The following is a 15,559-nucleotide window of genomic DNA, read 5'->3' as shown; positions in this document are numbered from 1 at the left end:
AAAAGATGTGTAGCAGGGTCTTGAGAAAAGAAATGAAAGTTTTTAATAGTGGCATTTCCATAAGGCTAGGAATAAATGTTTGAAGAGTAACAACTCTTCATTGGCTAGGAAGCAGTTTTAACTGACTATTGCATCAAAAATGATGGATCTCTCTTTGAATTCCAATTTGTTATACTGAGAACTAGCGACAGTTTTGGTGGATCCAAGGAATTCACTGCAAATGAAGGTTGAGATAAATATAACTAGGCTAGTCGGCTAAAAAAAAATCCTGGTCCCCAAATTTTATCTCACTGAACTAATTTTATAGTCAAAGCATACAACCACGCTAAAGGGGAAAAAAAAAATCAGGGGCTTGATATTAGAGCATTTTCTGAACAAATTTTAATTGAAAAGGGAAGCCAGGCTGGAATGTCACCTGATTTTTTTTTTTTTTTAGTCCAGAATCTGGCCATCTTTTAACTTTCCAGTTTTGTTTTTAGATTAGTTTTAAAAGATCTTCTGCTTTCTCTAGTCTTAAAAGTAATGTATAATTTGTAAAATGGACTGGATTTTGATGCCTACCATTCATTTTAATTTTGAACTTAGATGTATTTGTTTTTCCTGTGTTTGTTTTTCTTTCTAAGCCCTATCGCTCAGCACACTGGAAGATTAGATTATCTGTTGTAATCAGTAGATGACAAGATGAACTTTAAAAATTACAGAGATGAAGTAGGAAGGAGATACTCTGAGATTAATAGGAATCTAGGACCTATGAATTAAATATGGAGGTGTATAAATTTTCTTTTTGCAACCAGGAAACAGTATTTCGAGAATGAATTTATTTTTTAAGTAATAAGATATGGAAAACAAAAGGCCAAAAACTACATGGGTTTTAGGAAAAGGAACCTAACACTTAGAGCAGTGAGTATGCTCTGAATGTATATTTTGCTCTCCAACAAGACAGTAATTTACTTGAGAGAAGAAACTCTTTAGAGGTAGTCATTGCTAATCCTTGTAATGCATTCTTGGAAAACTCCCCTGAAAGAAGACAAGGAATATTTCTCCTGTTCCCATTGTAGCCACTGTATTTGAGGCAACCTTTAGATGGTATTTCTGAATTGGAAATGCAAAATGTTATGTACATTTATAGAGTGTCAAGAAAATTAAATCTAAGCTGAGAATGATGAACCAGATCACTTTCTGTACAGAAAGTGTGAATTGGAATAGAATTGCTGAACATAATCTTTTGTTGCAGGACCCTCTTGACAAGCCCTCAGGGCCCACTGTTGTCATTGTTTCTTCAGGGATTCAGCCTGCTTTCCTCTTCACAGTTGCCATCTCCTGCTTTTCCCACTTGAGTTCTTTGGGTCTGGCTTTGTAGCCAGCCTGGGAAGACAGTCTTCCAAGATTGCATCCCCTTTATTGCTGTTCTTCAGGACAAATACTCAGCTTATTTTAAGGGCTTTTACTTTTTATCATCAAAAGAAAACTGGTAAATTGGGTAATACCAGATTCCTGATGTTACACATTGATAAAAATTGAAGCGTATGTTTAAATGTATCTATTCCTTTTTGTTTTGTGATGAAATGATAATCAAGTAGCTTAATCTGAAATCAGTTTTCCATGTTATCTTATATTGCTCTGTAGAGAAGGGAATGTGCTTCTTTTCTCAGGGTTAGGGCATGAACAACTGTTGCCATATCGCTCACTTTTTACTGGGCCCTGCCTCCTGAGGCTGTTCACTCCAGTTATGTTAATCCAGCAGTTCCCTTTATTCAGCGGAGATTCTGCAGATTCTTATAGTAAAAAAATATAATATCAGTAAGAATGCCAGAAGGACTTTTAACCTTTATTTAATGAGTTGCTATATTTTGGCAGTATCTCTTGGGGTCCCGAATCTTCTCTGTGTCCTGCTGTCTGGAACTTCAACTTACAGCTTTTCCAAGGATGATTCTACCTTAGGAAAAATGACTGTTGCTAGCCATACTCACATGATCCTGATTAGAAGCAGGTATTTCATTATGTTACTTAAAAGCAGTTTAGAATACATATCAAAAGTTTTTTTTTAAACTGTGTATAACAACATTTGATTCAGCTGATAAGTGATCTGATTTTTTTCAATATTGAAAATCAGTTTTTGACTCATACTATGTTGATCATCAGTTTTTTGCTTTCCTTACTACCTACAGTAGGACAGTTTTGTGTCCCTTGGCTTGTTGCTTAATTAGCAGCCAATAAATCAGTGATTCGGCTAGTATTCTTGTCAGCTAGTCAGCACGCATTTATAGATTTAGCAGAGTTAAATTATCCCATACACAAATAATATACGACAGATTTTTAAATAAAATTTTAGCATTTATAATATTTTATTTATTTATTTTTTGTTTTCGTTTTTTGGCCACGCGGCATGCGAGATCTTAGTTCCCCAACTAGGGATGGAACCCTGTGCCCCCTGCAGTGGAAGCGCGGACTCCTAACCACTGGACTGCCAGGGAATTCCCTATAATATTTTATTTTTAAACAACTGAAATAGTTTTATTCTGTTCTGTGTATGTATCTTTTTGACAAAAGTGGGATATATATATATATATATATATATATATATGCTGTTTTGCAAACCATTTTTAAATTTTATTTTTTACTTATTGTTACTGTCTTACCATGTCAGCATATACAGATCCTGCTCATCATTTTTAGTGAGTATATCATGTATTGGTTGTACCATAGTTTAACCAGTTACTTATTGGTAGACTTATAGGTTGCCTGTGGTTTTTATTTTATGAACAATATTGCACTAACATTTTGGTTATACATCATGTGTACTTGTGTTTACTTTTTTTTTTTTTTTTTGATTTATTTTTGGCTCCATGGGTCTTCGTTGCTGTGCGCGGGCTTTCTCTAGTTGTGGCGAGCTGGGGGCTGCTCTTTTTTGCGGTGCGCGGGCTTCTCATTGTGGTGGCTTCTCTTGTTGCGGAGCACAGGCTCTAGGGCGCGCAGGCTCAGTAGTTGTGATGCACGGGCTTAGTTGCTCTGCAGCATGTGGGTTCTTCTCAGACCAGGGCTCGAACCCATGTCCCCTGCACTGACAGGCAGATTCTTAACCACTGCGCCACCACGGAAGTCCCTGTGTTTATTACTTTCTTAGAATAAATTATAGAATAGGTTTGCTTTATCAGATTGTACACATTTTAAGGGCTTTTGATGTACGTAGCTGTTTTTTTTGAAATACCAACTAGTTTACATTCCCACCAGTAGTATTTGAAAGTGGGGACTTCCCTGGCAGTCCAGAGGTTAGGCACTTTCACTGCCATGGCCTGGACTCAATCCCTGGTGGGGGAACTAAGATCCCGCAAGCCACACGGCCAAAAAAAAAACCATAGTGTTTGAAAGTGTTGGAATGCTGAAAATGTTCTTTTCCCTGCACCCTCTCCTATACTGTGTTCTATTATTCTTATTTTGCCTATCTGATTGGCAAAAATGTTATATATCATGTTCACATGTTTTTAGTAGTAAAGTTGAATATCTTTTCATGTGTTTGTTGGCTATTTGTATTTCTTTTGTAAATTTATGTCTTTTTCCCATTTTTCTATTAAAGTATTCTTTATCTGCTTTTTAAAAAATTCATTGTATGTATTACTTTTGCTAAGTACACAATTACGTACAAATATCCTATACTCTTAAATTTCTCTATTTTAGGATAGCATTTCTCAAAATATGACTTATAGATCACCTGTAACAGAACCTGAGATAATCATTAGAATGCATATCATTTTCCAGAGGTTCAGATTTCTTAGACTTATGGGGGAATCTATGAATCTGCTACACATTAAGATTAGGGCACCTCTGATTTGGGGGAAATATAAATTCTTTAAGATTTTTACTATTCCTATTTTTCTTTTTGTCTCACGGCATTCCACTGTTTTTTTTTTCTTATTTATTTTAATAATCATAAACTACTCTTGATGTGTTAAGATTATACCCCAGCCTAACATAATAATTTTACAAAAATATTTTGATATGTGGAAATATTTTTTTTATTTCTTGGCTGCGTTGGGTCTTTGTTGCTGTGCGCGGGCTTTCTCTGGTTGTGGCGAGTAGGGGCTACTCTTCGTTGTGGTGCGCAGGCTTCTCATTGTGGTGGCTTCTCTTGTTGCAGAGCACGGGCTCTAGGCGCATGGGTTTCAGTAGTTGCAGCATGTGGGCTCAATAGTTGGGGCACACAGGCCTTAGAGTGCAGGCTTAGTAGTTGTGGCGCACGGGATAGTTGCTCAGTGGCATGTGGAATCTTCCTGGACCAGGGATCAAACCTGGTGTCCCCTGCACTGGCGGGTGGATTCTTAACCACTGTGCCACCCGGGAAGTCCTGATATATGGAAATTTGAATGTCGTAGTACATAAAGGAAAGCACTTTTGTAAGGTGGTGGGAAGCCTTGCTTGTAAATGAGGCAAAAGGATTAATTGAGAGAAAAACAAGTAAATAGAGTAGGCAGAAGTATAAGGGGGTTTCTCATCTAGTTTCAAAACTCAATGAGCTATTGCTTAGTTTCTCCCTCAAGTTTTATGTGGTAGTCTTCTTTGAACCATATATTTGAAACCCATACTGCTTGAAAAATAGATTAGTCTAAATGAAATTTTTGAAATTCTTATTGTTATATACATATTCAGTAGGGAGCAATGTTCCCTTTAATTTTTTTTTTTTTAGATGCAAGCAGATGAACATGCTGCATAAGCAGCAAACTACAAAGATGGAACTTACATGGATGTTTTAATACTGTAACCAAATAAAGCTTTCAGTGGTTATTTGACACATTTAATGATATGCATAATTGTTACTGTGCTGCATGGTAATTAAGCTTAAATATGAATGACTGTGTTTATTATCAGTTTTCTATAGCCAGACATCACATTTTTGGGACCAGCTTGAAGGAGGAAAATATATGGCAGGCCAAGAAGCTTTTGCAAATATTTCTGGTTTAGAGATTTCAGTATTAGAGAGATTAGATGTTTGGGGCTGGGATTGCTCGTATCTTTAGTGTTCCTAATTCTGGAGGCCACAGACTTTCCTTTTCCCTTCCACTACTCAAGACCATATACTAGGGGGAGAAATTGGGAAGATTCAGCCATTGCTTTACTTTCTCCAAATAGTTTTTTCTGCCTAGTAATTAAAGCTTGGGTTGCAGAGGTCCCAGTCATCGATAGTCAGTGCACAAAGGACAGTTTCCTTCCCTGCTTAAGCCAAACCAGTTCCAGGTCTCAAGGTCTAAGCTGTCACGGGCCGTAGTATATATTTAAGTTGTCTGTTAACCCGGGTCTCTGAGAATTTCTGAACCTTTCTTTTTCATGTTTTCCCAATCTAGGCTGTCTACCGCAAACAGAAATATCTAATATCTATGAAACAAAATGAAATAAAAGCAAATTTAACATCATTATGAAACCAAATGAAAGTATGATAGCTTAGAATATGCTTTTTTCCTGCCAGACTTGCCTTCCACTCCACCTATACCCTTCCAGCCCCAAATGAGATGCATATTTTTGCCCCTGGAAAAGTAGTGTCAAGTCAAAGATTCTAAAACTTGGAAGAAACTATAACTGGGAATCATTCCTGTTCCTGTATAACTTTCTAGGGATGATTTCTATTCTCTGCAACTTGGCTGTGTGTAATGAAGCATTTGTTGGTCAAATGTTTCTACATCTATGGTACTAAATTTTTGTACTGTCTAAAAGGATGAAGTAATGTTGGGAAAATGTCCTGATACTACTTTTAGAATCTTCTATTTGCCAGTTCAGTATTGGTTGATAGTAGTCTTTGTATCAGCTGTTATTCAGCAATAAAACTACCTAATGTTTGATGTTGCTTTACCTTTTATAGAGTACTTTTACATTCATTACTTCATAATTCACTCATAAATCATCTTTGTTTGGGAGGTGCTATTTTCAGGAAGGAAAGTTCTGAGCTCAGAGAAGTTAAGCGACTCAAAGAGCTATAAAGAGGCTTGAATCCATATCTTTCTATTTATTTATATTTTACATCTTTCACAGATACCATCTGCCAAATCATTTAATGTAAAAACTGCACTATTAATGATTAAAACACATATAATAAAATTTAAATTAAATAACTTAGGTTATAAGTGTGGCAGATATTTAAATAAAATTTAGGACAACAGCATACAGATTTTTCAAAATGGATCAATTATGTCTTGTGACAAATGAAAAATTGCCATCATAGATGGGAAATTTCCCATCATAGATGGGAAATTAAACTATATGTTATATAGGCAACTGAGGGAAGAAAATTTGCCTTGGTTATGTATTATGTTAGTATATCTATACCATAAATGATAAAGTAGAAAAACTATACTATATCTTTATGAAATACCCATGTATTTTATCTGTTAGGTCAGTATTATATCTCTCATCAAAGATTTTTTTTTTTTTAATTTCTCTTTCTGGTAGTTCATTGTTAGTGTATAGAAACGCAACTGATTTTTGTGTACTGATCTTGTATCCTGCAACTTTACTGAGCTAATCAAAGATTTTACTATCAAGTCCATAATATTTTGAGAGGAAATGACTAATTTCTCCCATTTTTAAAAAATTTCTTTTCAGATATTTCAATCAAAGGAAGAAATAGCTCTTCTCCTAAGATGGAATCTGTTGTTTGGGAATGTGGTTGATCAACTTGATATGTTGGCCAAGTGGTGCCCTGTGTAATAAAATGAAAAGAAGAGGCAAGATGATGTCATTTTCCCATATTGTGAAACCAAAAACAAATGCCTTTTGTGAGACCAAGTTAACAAACCTCTGACGGTGCAAAGAGTATTTCTGTTTGAAGAACTTAACAGAAAGATAGAAGAAGTACTTTCAAGTTGAGACCTGCAAGTGTACAAAGATCCAAAATACATATTGAGAAGGCCTGATCATCTGAGTCTCATTCAGTCGAGGAAGCATGGCTATGAGTTGGATCGTCTTCATTCTGTGGCCCTTGACTATGTTTGTGGGGCATATAGGTGGGCACAGTTTGTTTTCTTGTGAACCTATTACCTTGAGGATGTGCCAAGATTTGCCTTATAATACTACCTTCATGCCTAATCTTCTGAATCATTATGACCAACAGACAGCAGCTTTGGCAATGGAGGTAAGACTTGATCTATTATTTGACATGTCGTAGAAAATGATTCTTGTATTGCCCTGTTAAACCAATCTAATGAATGTGTCTGATAGACAACAGGAAAATAATGTTGTTTTTAACTACATCTTGTACATTACAAAGTTATGTATTTAGGTTCAAACTCTAATGGATTGAAAATTTCATGTTTGGGGAATGTTACTCATCTTAGTTTTCAGACATTATTCTTTTATAAAGAAATTTGAAACACTGGAACTTGGGCAATAATAGCCATTCAGAAGTTTAAAACTGTCCAAGTTATGATATGATTACATCTTTTCTATTATTTGATAATAAAACTTTAAAGAACAGACTATACTAATAGTACTCATAATTCAGTTACTAAACATTGAAGGTAACATGATTTTGAAAATGCGTTCTTTTGTTCAGCCTTAAGGCTGGTGGTTTACAGTATCTGAATTTTCTTAAATACTTAAAATGATTTCCTGGTCTTACCATGTTCACATCAATTTAAGAACAGTAACTTCCGAGCAATGAAAAAGGTTTTCTTGTGTGAATTATCTGTTCTTGACGCGTCAGGACTTTATGAAAATTGGTTGCCTTACTTGAATTTTTCTAATGATAATTCTTTAGGCACTTTTTAATTATTTTACTTTAGAAACTATGACAAATTAATGGATATAGTTAATAATAGGTTTAAGTAAGTACATATATGTTTCAGTAGTGGTTTTAGAATTATGGACAAAGATACGTTTACCAGATAAGAACTAGGAGGCAGTAAACTGTGGCAATAAGAGGTGAAGGCTTTGGTGTTGTACAAACCTGGGTCTGAATTCTAACTCTGCCACTTTCTATCTGTATTACTTTGGGCAGGTTATGTGAACTTCCTTACCGTAGTTACTTTGCTTGTAAAATAGAGTTAACACTTCGTAAGGTACAAAATGAAGCATGTATAACGTACTTGGCACAGTACTTTTGGAGTAAGTTCTCTTAAAGGTGATAACTTTTACCATTTTCCCATATTCTAATATTAATGTGGCTACATAATACATAGAATTTACAGAGAATGTTTTTTGTACTTTAGTCTTTAATCCATTGTTACAGTGCTTTTAACAAATTGAAGACTACGTGTTTTGGAATTCTTCATTTTATAGTAAAATTCAAAGGTTCATTACATCCAAGTAGACTAACATAAATCTGTCTGGGAAATTTTGTAGAAAGATTATTATTCATAGATTTTGAAATGTGGGGGGCATCTTATATATTCCAAATATTTGAAAATATTATAGAGGTTGAATAAAACATTTCTGCTCTTCCTCTGACCACACAAAGTCTAACTGGTAAAGAGAGGTTTGGTATAGACTGTCCGATTAGGATATATGAAAATGGATATTGGTTTAATATAGTAATTAGGTTCCAGGCATGGTAGTCCCTGTTGGGTGTTAAAGCTATCAATTCTCTCACAAAAAAACTGAAGTAGGAATACCTTTGTTTCTAGTATCATTATCAGTCAGTAGAACTCCTTTGGAAGGCAAATAGAGTTGTAAGAAATAAGTCATAAAGATATATGTACTGATTTGGGTTTAACTTTTGGCTCTGCCATATAGTAGCTTTCAGCCTTTGGGCTTAAGTCACCTAACATCCCTGTGAAAATCATTTGTGAAAAGGCACTAATAACAGAAATACTTTCAAGGGCTGTTAGGATTAAATGAGAGATTTAAGTAGCTAGCACAATGCATGACACACAATAGGTGATCCACAAATGTTAATTCTATTCCAAATTTCATTTCTAAGTGACCCTAGAGAGAAAGTACTAGAAAGATGATGTATTTGTTTCAGATGAACTTGCATCTCTAGTTGTGGGCTCCTGGGGCATTCATAATGATGGCATGGTGAGCTGTCTCTGCTCTCTTCTCAAACATGCCCATATAGTCTAGATATTTTACTGGCAGTGAGATTGCATCTGTTTGAATTCCACGCATTCTAGGGAGAGAGCCTAAATGAGTAATAATTTGTAAGAGAAGGCTCTAGTGATATGAAGTAATTAATGTCGGGGATAGTTGCTTGGTTGTCACATCAGGACAGTGATGCCACTGACAGAATCATCTGACAGTTTGAGAGTGTAAAGTTTCTGTAACTGCAAAGGATGTGGAAATTCAGTCAACACAGCATACTTCCACATGGAAGAAAGGATTCTTGCGTCCTTACAAGGACTTATATCTGCTGATGACACCCTCCATCTCTGATCCAGGAAATTGGATCAGCTTGCCAACTTTTAGTGGTAGTGAGTAATTGGAACAAGTAATCCCAGCACATTCTTGAGTGTTTACTGTGGGAATGGATGAATTGAAAGACAGTTTCCTAGGTGTAGCATCTTTCAGCAGACCCAGGCTTCAAGCCTGCCTAGCGTCCATTCCTTTACTGATGTTTGGTGAGTCAGAATGAGTGCTTGGAATGAAACAGCATATGGTATTGAGCTAGGGATGCCACAGATGAGAGAAACAGCATAATTTGGGTTATTTCAAATTTGCTTATTATTTTTCACAATCAACAAGTTAGATGTTCTTTCATTGCATATAGAGAATTCCTAGTCTGTACTTTCATTGAAATTGGGGCATGTTCAAATAAATGGGTTTATTAAGTTGTAAAAGAAGATCCTTGTTAGTATGTTTATTTCTCTACCCTACCTTACAAAACATGTACATCTGTACACAAACACACACGTTAAATTTTTGTAAGTTCTTAACTTGATATCTCTCTTTTCCCTCTGAGTATTGTGGCTTTTGATAGAAAAAATATTTTCTTATTCCTGAGTTTCCCAAACCATTTTGAACTGTCCAAATGGCTAAGTAAATTTTTGGGAGCTGTCCAGCACGGACAACGAATTGTCAGCAGATTGTCAGTAACTATCTTTACGAACCTACACGTTATCAGGTATTTATGACTTTAGTGGTAATAAAAGAGATCTGAGCAGCTTTTTCTCCTATATTGAATAATTAAACCCAGTTGAATGGGAAAGAACAGTTTAGTGAAAGAAGCACTAAAACAGGGATAGAAGACTTGTATTCTGCCACTAACTAGTTTTGTAACTCCTTTGTGTTAGTTTCTTCTAGGAAGTGAATATTTTCCCTGTCCATTTTTCAAAGTTGTTTTAAGATCAGATGGTACAAGTGATGTGTATATTAAAGAACTTTGAAAAGTTAAAGTGCTGTGTGAATGCAGAGCATTTTTCTTTGTTGCTTGTCACCCTGTTTAATTTCAGTTAGATTGTGGAATAAGCAATCTTTAATTTCTTTGGGAGGGGTTGATTGCTTGTCCTTTTTTTTTTAATTGAAACTAAACCACTGTAGGATAATCAGAGGAAAAACTCCTGGATGGTTCTTGCTTGCCTCCATTTCCTGTTTTCTTTTGTAATTCTCATTAAAGATTTTCTTATAGCATGGGAAACTGGCAGGGGCATAGATCCTAGTGGGAACATACAGCCTAAAAGCCTGAACATTCTTGGTATCCTTTATGGCTCATTAAGAACAAAGCATGTTTGAACCATTCTCCCAGTTATCCAAGCTCAAATTTTAGCCTTTTGTTTCCCCCTAACATTTTTTAAAAAATATGTATTTATTTATTTTATTTTTGGCTGCATCAGGTCTTAGTTGCGGCATGCGGGATCTTCGTTGTGGCACGTGGGATCCTCCGCTTTGGCGCGCAGGCTCCTCCTTGTGGTGCGCGGGCTCTGTAGTTGTGGTGCGTGGGCTCCAAAGTGCTTGGGCTCTCTAGTTGTGGCCCATGTGCTCAGTAGTTGTGGCGCACGGGCTTAGTTGCCCCTCTGCATGCGGGATCTTAGTTCCCCGACCAGGGATCAAACCCGTGTCCCCTGCGTTGGAAGGCGGATTCTTAACCACTGGGCTGACCACCAGGGAAGTCCCTCCCCATAACTTTTTATTATGGAAGATTTCAGTTATATATTGATAGAAATGTATGGAGTGATATAATGAACACCATATACCCATCATCCAGCTTCAAAAATTATCAACACATAGCTAGTCTTGTTTCATTTATGACTGCACACCCACCTGGGTTACTTTAAAGCAAATCCCAAACACCGTAATTTCATCCATAAATATTTCCATATATATCTCTATAAAGTAAGGACTCTTTCAAAATATGTAAACATCATACCTGTATCACTTCCTTGGTATCATCAAATATACAATTAATGTTTAAATTACTCTTAGAATTTCACAATTTTTTTTATAGTTGACTTTTCAAATCAGAGTTCATGCAGTGCATTCAATTGATGTCTCAGTTTATAGTTTCTCCTTCCCTTACCCCTCTCCCTTTTTTCTTGTAATATGTTTGCCCTATTTCTCATAGTTTTTATTTTGCAGATTGCATCCCTGTGATGTTATTTACCATGTTCCTCTGTCTCTGTTTTTGTTTTTGTTTTTGTTTTGGAAGAATACTTCGTAGGCACATAATGTCTGCTTGTTACTCTTTGTAATTTTAGCAGCCATCGATCATTTCTTAGGTCAATAATTTTATTACGGGTTTGCAAAATGGCGATATTCTAATTCTGTCATTCTTTATTTCTCAGCCAGACTACTTTATAAACAGAAACTTCCTCTTTTTGACTATTGGACTATTAAGTTACTCTTGTGTTCAGTTTTTATAAGAAAGACAGGATAAATATTTGATTGTTTTCCTTTGTTTATTAGTTTTTAGGATAATAAATTGATTCACAAGAATCTTTCAAAAGTGACTAATGAGGTCTTTTTTTTCTCTTTAAGTATCATTATGAACTCATGGATTTTTACCATATTTGATGTGTTTCAGTCCATTGCAATTATTATTTTATTAGGGCTCAAATTGTTCTGTCTTTGGTAGTGGGAGCCGCTTCAAGGTAGCTCCTAAGTGTATTTGACACTACCCTAGTGGTTTCTAATAGCTTCCTTGCTTTCTGGTATGATCCAACCTCATTTCATAAAATTCTGCCTTAGACCTTGAATTATCAGTTTTTTTAGGGAGCACTGGTTCCTTTTAGTTGGAAAGGATTTTCACAGACTGCTATCTGGGTGTTATGCTGATTGATACTAGGTTAGTCATTTTTAGGCCTTTTCATAGACAGAGCTAGGAAATACTTTTTTTAAAAAGAAAGTACAGGACTTCCCTGGTGGCGCAGTGGTTGAGAATCTGCCTGCCAATGCAGGGGACACGGGTTCGAGCCCTGGTCTGGGAAGATCCCACATGCCGCGGAGCAACTGGGCCCGTGAGCCACAACTACTGAGCCTGCGCATCTGGAGCCTGTGCTCCGCAACAAGAGAGGCCGCGATAGTGAGAGGCCCGCGCACCGCGATGAAGAGTGGCCCCTGCTTGCCGCAACTAGAGAAAGCCCTCGCACAGAAAATGAAGACCCAACACAGCCATAAATAAATAAATAAATTAATTAATTAATTAAAAAAAAAAGTACATCATGAGTTTATACTGATACTTGCAATTAAATAACATTGCAGAGTTTTTATTTAACAGTTTTAAATTTTATTTTTGTTTCTTCTCTTATACTGAAACCTTATTATATATAGACATTGTATAATTTCAGAATAATAGCAATATTTTTACTAACAATGTAATTACTGAAAGCAGTTTTAGATTTCTACTTCTTTTAGTCCTTAGGGATGTATTTCACCAAGGATGTACAGTCAAATTACTGTGTTTTAAGTTACTTAAGTACTTCTCTGTTTGGTTTAATTCAATGCACAGTTTAGGTTTGTGTTTCATTTTGATTTTAAAGAATGACTTAAAAATTTTTTTTTTGCTTAAGTTTGTTTTATAATTATGTTTCAGAACTTTATATATAGGACAAGGTACAATCAGAGAAGTCTAGTTTCTGGCCCTCTCCCCTCTACCTTATTCTTTCCTTCCCTTAGGGAGTAGTCTTTTTTTTAAAGATTTTTTTGTTTATCCTTCCATTAAAAATTATAAATATAACAATTATATAAAATGTTTATACAATATCTGTCTATATTTATATATTCTTTCACTTTCCTTTGATATAGTGTCATACTGTTTGTTTTCTCTACCTTGCTTTTTTCACTTAACAGTGTATCCTGGATATTCCATAGTAGCGTTTATAGATATTCCTCAAAAAGATTTCTTTAATTATGACAAAATATACATAACATAAAATTTACTATTCCGATCTTTTTTTGGGTTTTTTTGGCCGCACCGTGTGGCCTGCGGGATCTTAGTTCCTGACCAGGGATTGAACCCCTGCCCTTGGCAGTGAAAGCACAGAGTCCTAACCACTGGACCGCCAGGGAATTCCCCCATCCCAACAATTTTTAAGTGTACAGTTCAGTGGCATTAAGTACAGTTGCCTTGGTATGGCATCACACTATCCTTGTCCAGCACTTTTTCAGCTTCCAAAACTAAAATTCTGTACCCATTAAACAATAATTTCCCATCCTCCCGTTCCCCAGTCCCTGGCAACCACCATTCTTTCTTTCTTTTTTTCTTTCTCTCTGAATTTGACTACTCCAGGGAACTCCCCAGGGGTCCAGTGGTTAGGACTTTGTGCTTTCACTGCTGCGAGCCCAGGTTCAGTCCCTGGTCGCGGAACTAAGATCCCACAAGCTGGGCCGCTTGGCCAAAAACAAAAAAAAATTAACTACTCCAGTACCTCATTTAAGTGGAATCATACAATATTCGTCCTTTTGTGATTGGCTTATGTCACTTAGCATAATGTCTTCAAGATTCATCCATGTTGTAGCATGTGTCAGAATTTCCTTCCCTTTTAAGGCTGAATAATATTTCATTGTATGTATATACAAAACATTTAGTTTAACCATTAATTCATCAGACACTTGGGTTGCTTCCACTTTTTTGGCTGTTGTGAATATAGCTGCTATGAATATGGATGTATAAATATCTGTTTCTCTGCTTTGAACTTTTTCTGGGTATACACCCAGAAGTGAAATTTCAGGATAATATGATAATTCTATGTTTAATTTTTTGAGGAACCACCACAGTTTTGCATAGCAGCTGCTCCATTTTACATTTCTACCAACAGTGCACGAGGGTTCCAATATCTCTATATCCTTACCAATGCTAGTTATTTTCTGGGTTTTTTATTTGTTTGTTTTGTTTTGGAATAATAGCCATTCTAATGGGTACGAGATTGTCCTCATTTTTATTTTAATAAATTTATTTTATTTATTTATTTTATTTTTGGCTGCATTGGGTCTTCGTTGCTGCACATGGGCTTTCTTTAGTTGTGGCGAGCAGGGGCTACTCTTCATTGCGGTGCGTGGGCTTCTCATTGCAGTGGCTTCTCTTGTTGCAGAGCACGGGGCTCTAGATGCGTGGGCTCAGTTAGTGTGGTGCATGGGCTTAGTTACTTCGCGGCATGTGGGATCTTGCCGGACCAGGAATCGAACTCGTGTCCCCTGCATTGGCAGGTGGATTCTTAACCACTGCGCCACCAGGGAAGCCCCTGTCCTCATTTTTTAAATTCAGTTCTTACTGAAGGACCTTTGCTTTTGAAAGCAGAGCTTGCTGTTGATGTCCTTATTCATCTTTGTAGGGCCAGCAGCTAACATAATGCCTAACACATAATAATTGGTAAAAAAATGTTTGAGTGAGTTAATGAACTTTGTAAACTGTGTCTTCCGTAAGAGGTGTTGGTAGTCATGGTTGTGGTTATAGTGCTGTACCTAAGCACTTAATCTCTTGGAGTTGTAATTGATAAATAGTGATGGGCTTTTTGGTGATGGTAATGGTAATCCTCATACCAGTACCAAAGATACCACTTTCCTGTGAACACTAGTATTTTACTTTGCCCTTCTTTGGCGTGGGGGGGGGCGGGGGGGGGAGTGGAGATCAAAATGACTTGAAGCTTTCAACATTGTGTTTACACTTATAAGTGGGGTAATTAAGAAAAAAATAAAGCAAACCAACTCTCTCATCTTTAGACCTCTCATGTTCTTTCTGCCTTAATAGCCTCATCTCCATCTTTGCCTGTCATATTCTAATGGTTGTACTTGATGCATTAATAAGTAGGACAAAAAGGAGTGGATAACAAAACATTTCGTGTAGTATCATCCTGTTTTGTTGAAGAAAAACATGTTCATGTAGAGTAAGTGATCTGGAGAGATTTTTGCCAAGGCCAACAGTGATTATTCCTGAATTAGCACAATTTATTTGTGTTTTCTATGTTTTTCATTTAATGTTTGTATCAGTATTTTCTGATTTTTCTGTAAGAAACACATTGTGTTTTCAAAATAGTAAAATTAGTACAGAAACTTTATTTTTAAAAATCTCAGCTGTCCTTTTTTGTCTAGCTCCCAGTTGCAGTGTCTAAGACTTAGTATTTATTAAGTGTATTTTGATTGAATGACTGAAACTTAAGGAAGAACTTGGCAAATGCCATAAATAGGCATAAAGTGCTAAGAGGATTCA

The 15,559-nt window shown here is 36.1% G+C and overlaps 1 protein-coding gene across 4 annotated transcripts in view; it reads left to right on the top strand.

Annotated features, from left to right (window-relative positions):
* FZD3 (frizzled class receptor 3) overlaps nt 1-15,559 on the top strand; it is a 102,284-nt gene that overhangs the window by 4,305 nt on the left and 82,420 nt on the right. For all 4 annotated transcript variants that reach the window (XM_082402780.1, XM_082402784.1, XM_082402782.1 and 1 more), the window contains one exon: nt 6,589-7,117. In XM_082402780.1, coding sequence (XP_082258906.1) covers nt 6,929-7,117 — 189 coding nt within the window. In that variant the 5' untranslated portion in view covers nt 6,589-6,928. The remainder of the gene's footprint in view (nt 1-6,588; nt 7,118-15,559) is intronic.

The sequence above is a fragment of the Balaenoptera borealis genome, assembly GCF_965194805.1.
Source record: "Balaenoptera borealis genome assembly, chromosome: 8".
Taxonomy (NCBI): domain Eukaryota; kingdom Metazoa; phylum Chordata; class Mammalia; order Artiodactyla; family Balaenopteridae; genus Balaenoptera; species Balaenoptera borealis.
This window is presented reverse-complemented; position numbering and strand designations above follow the sequence as displayed.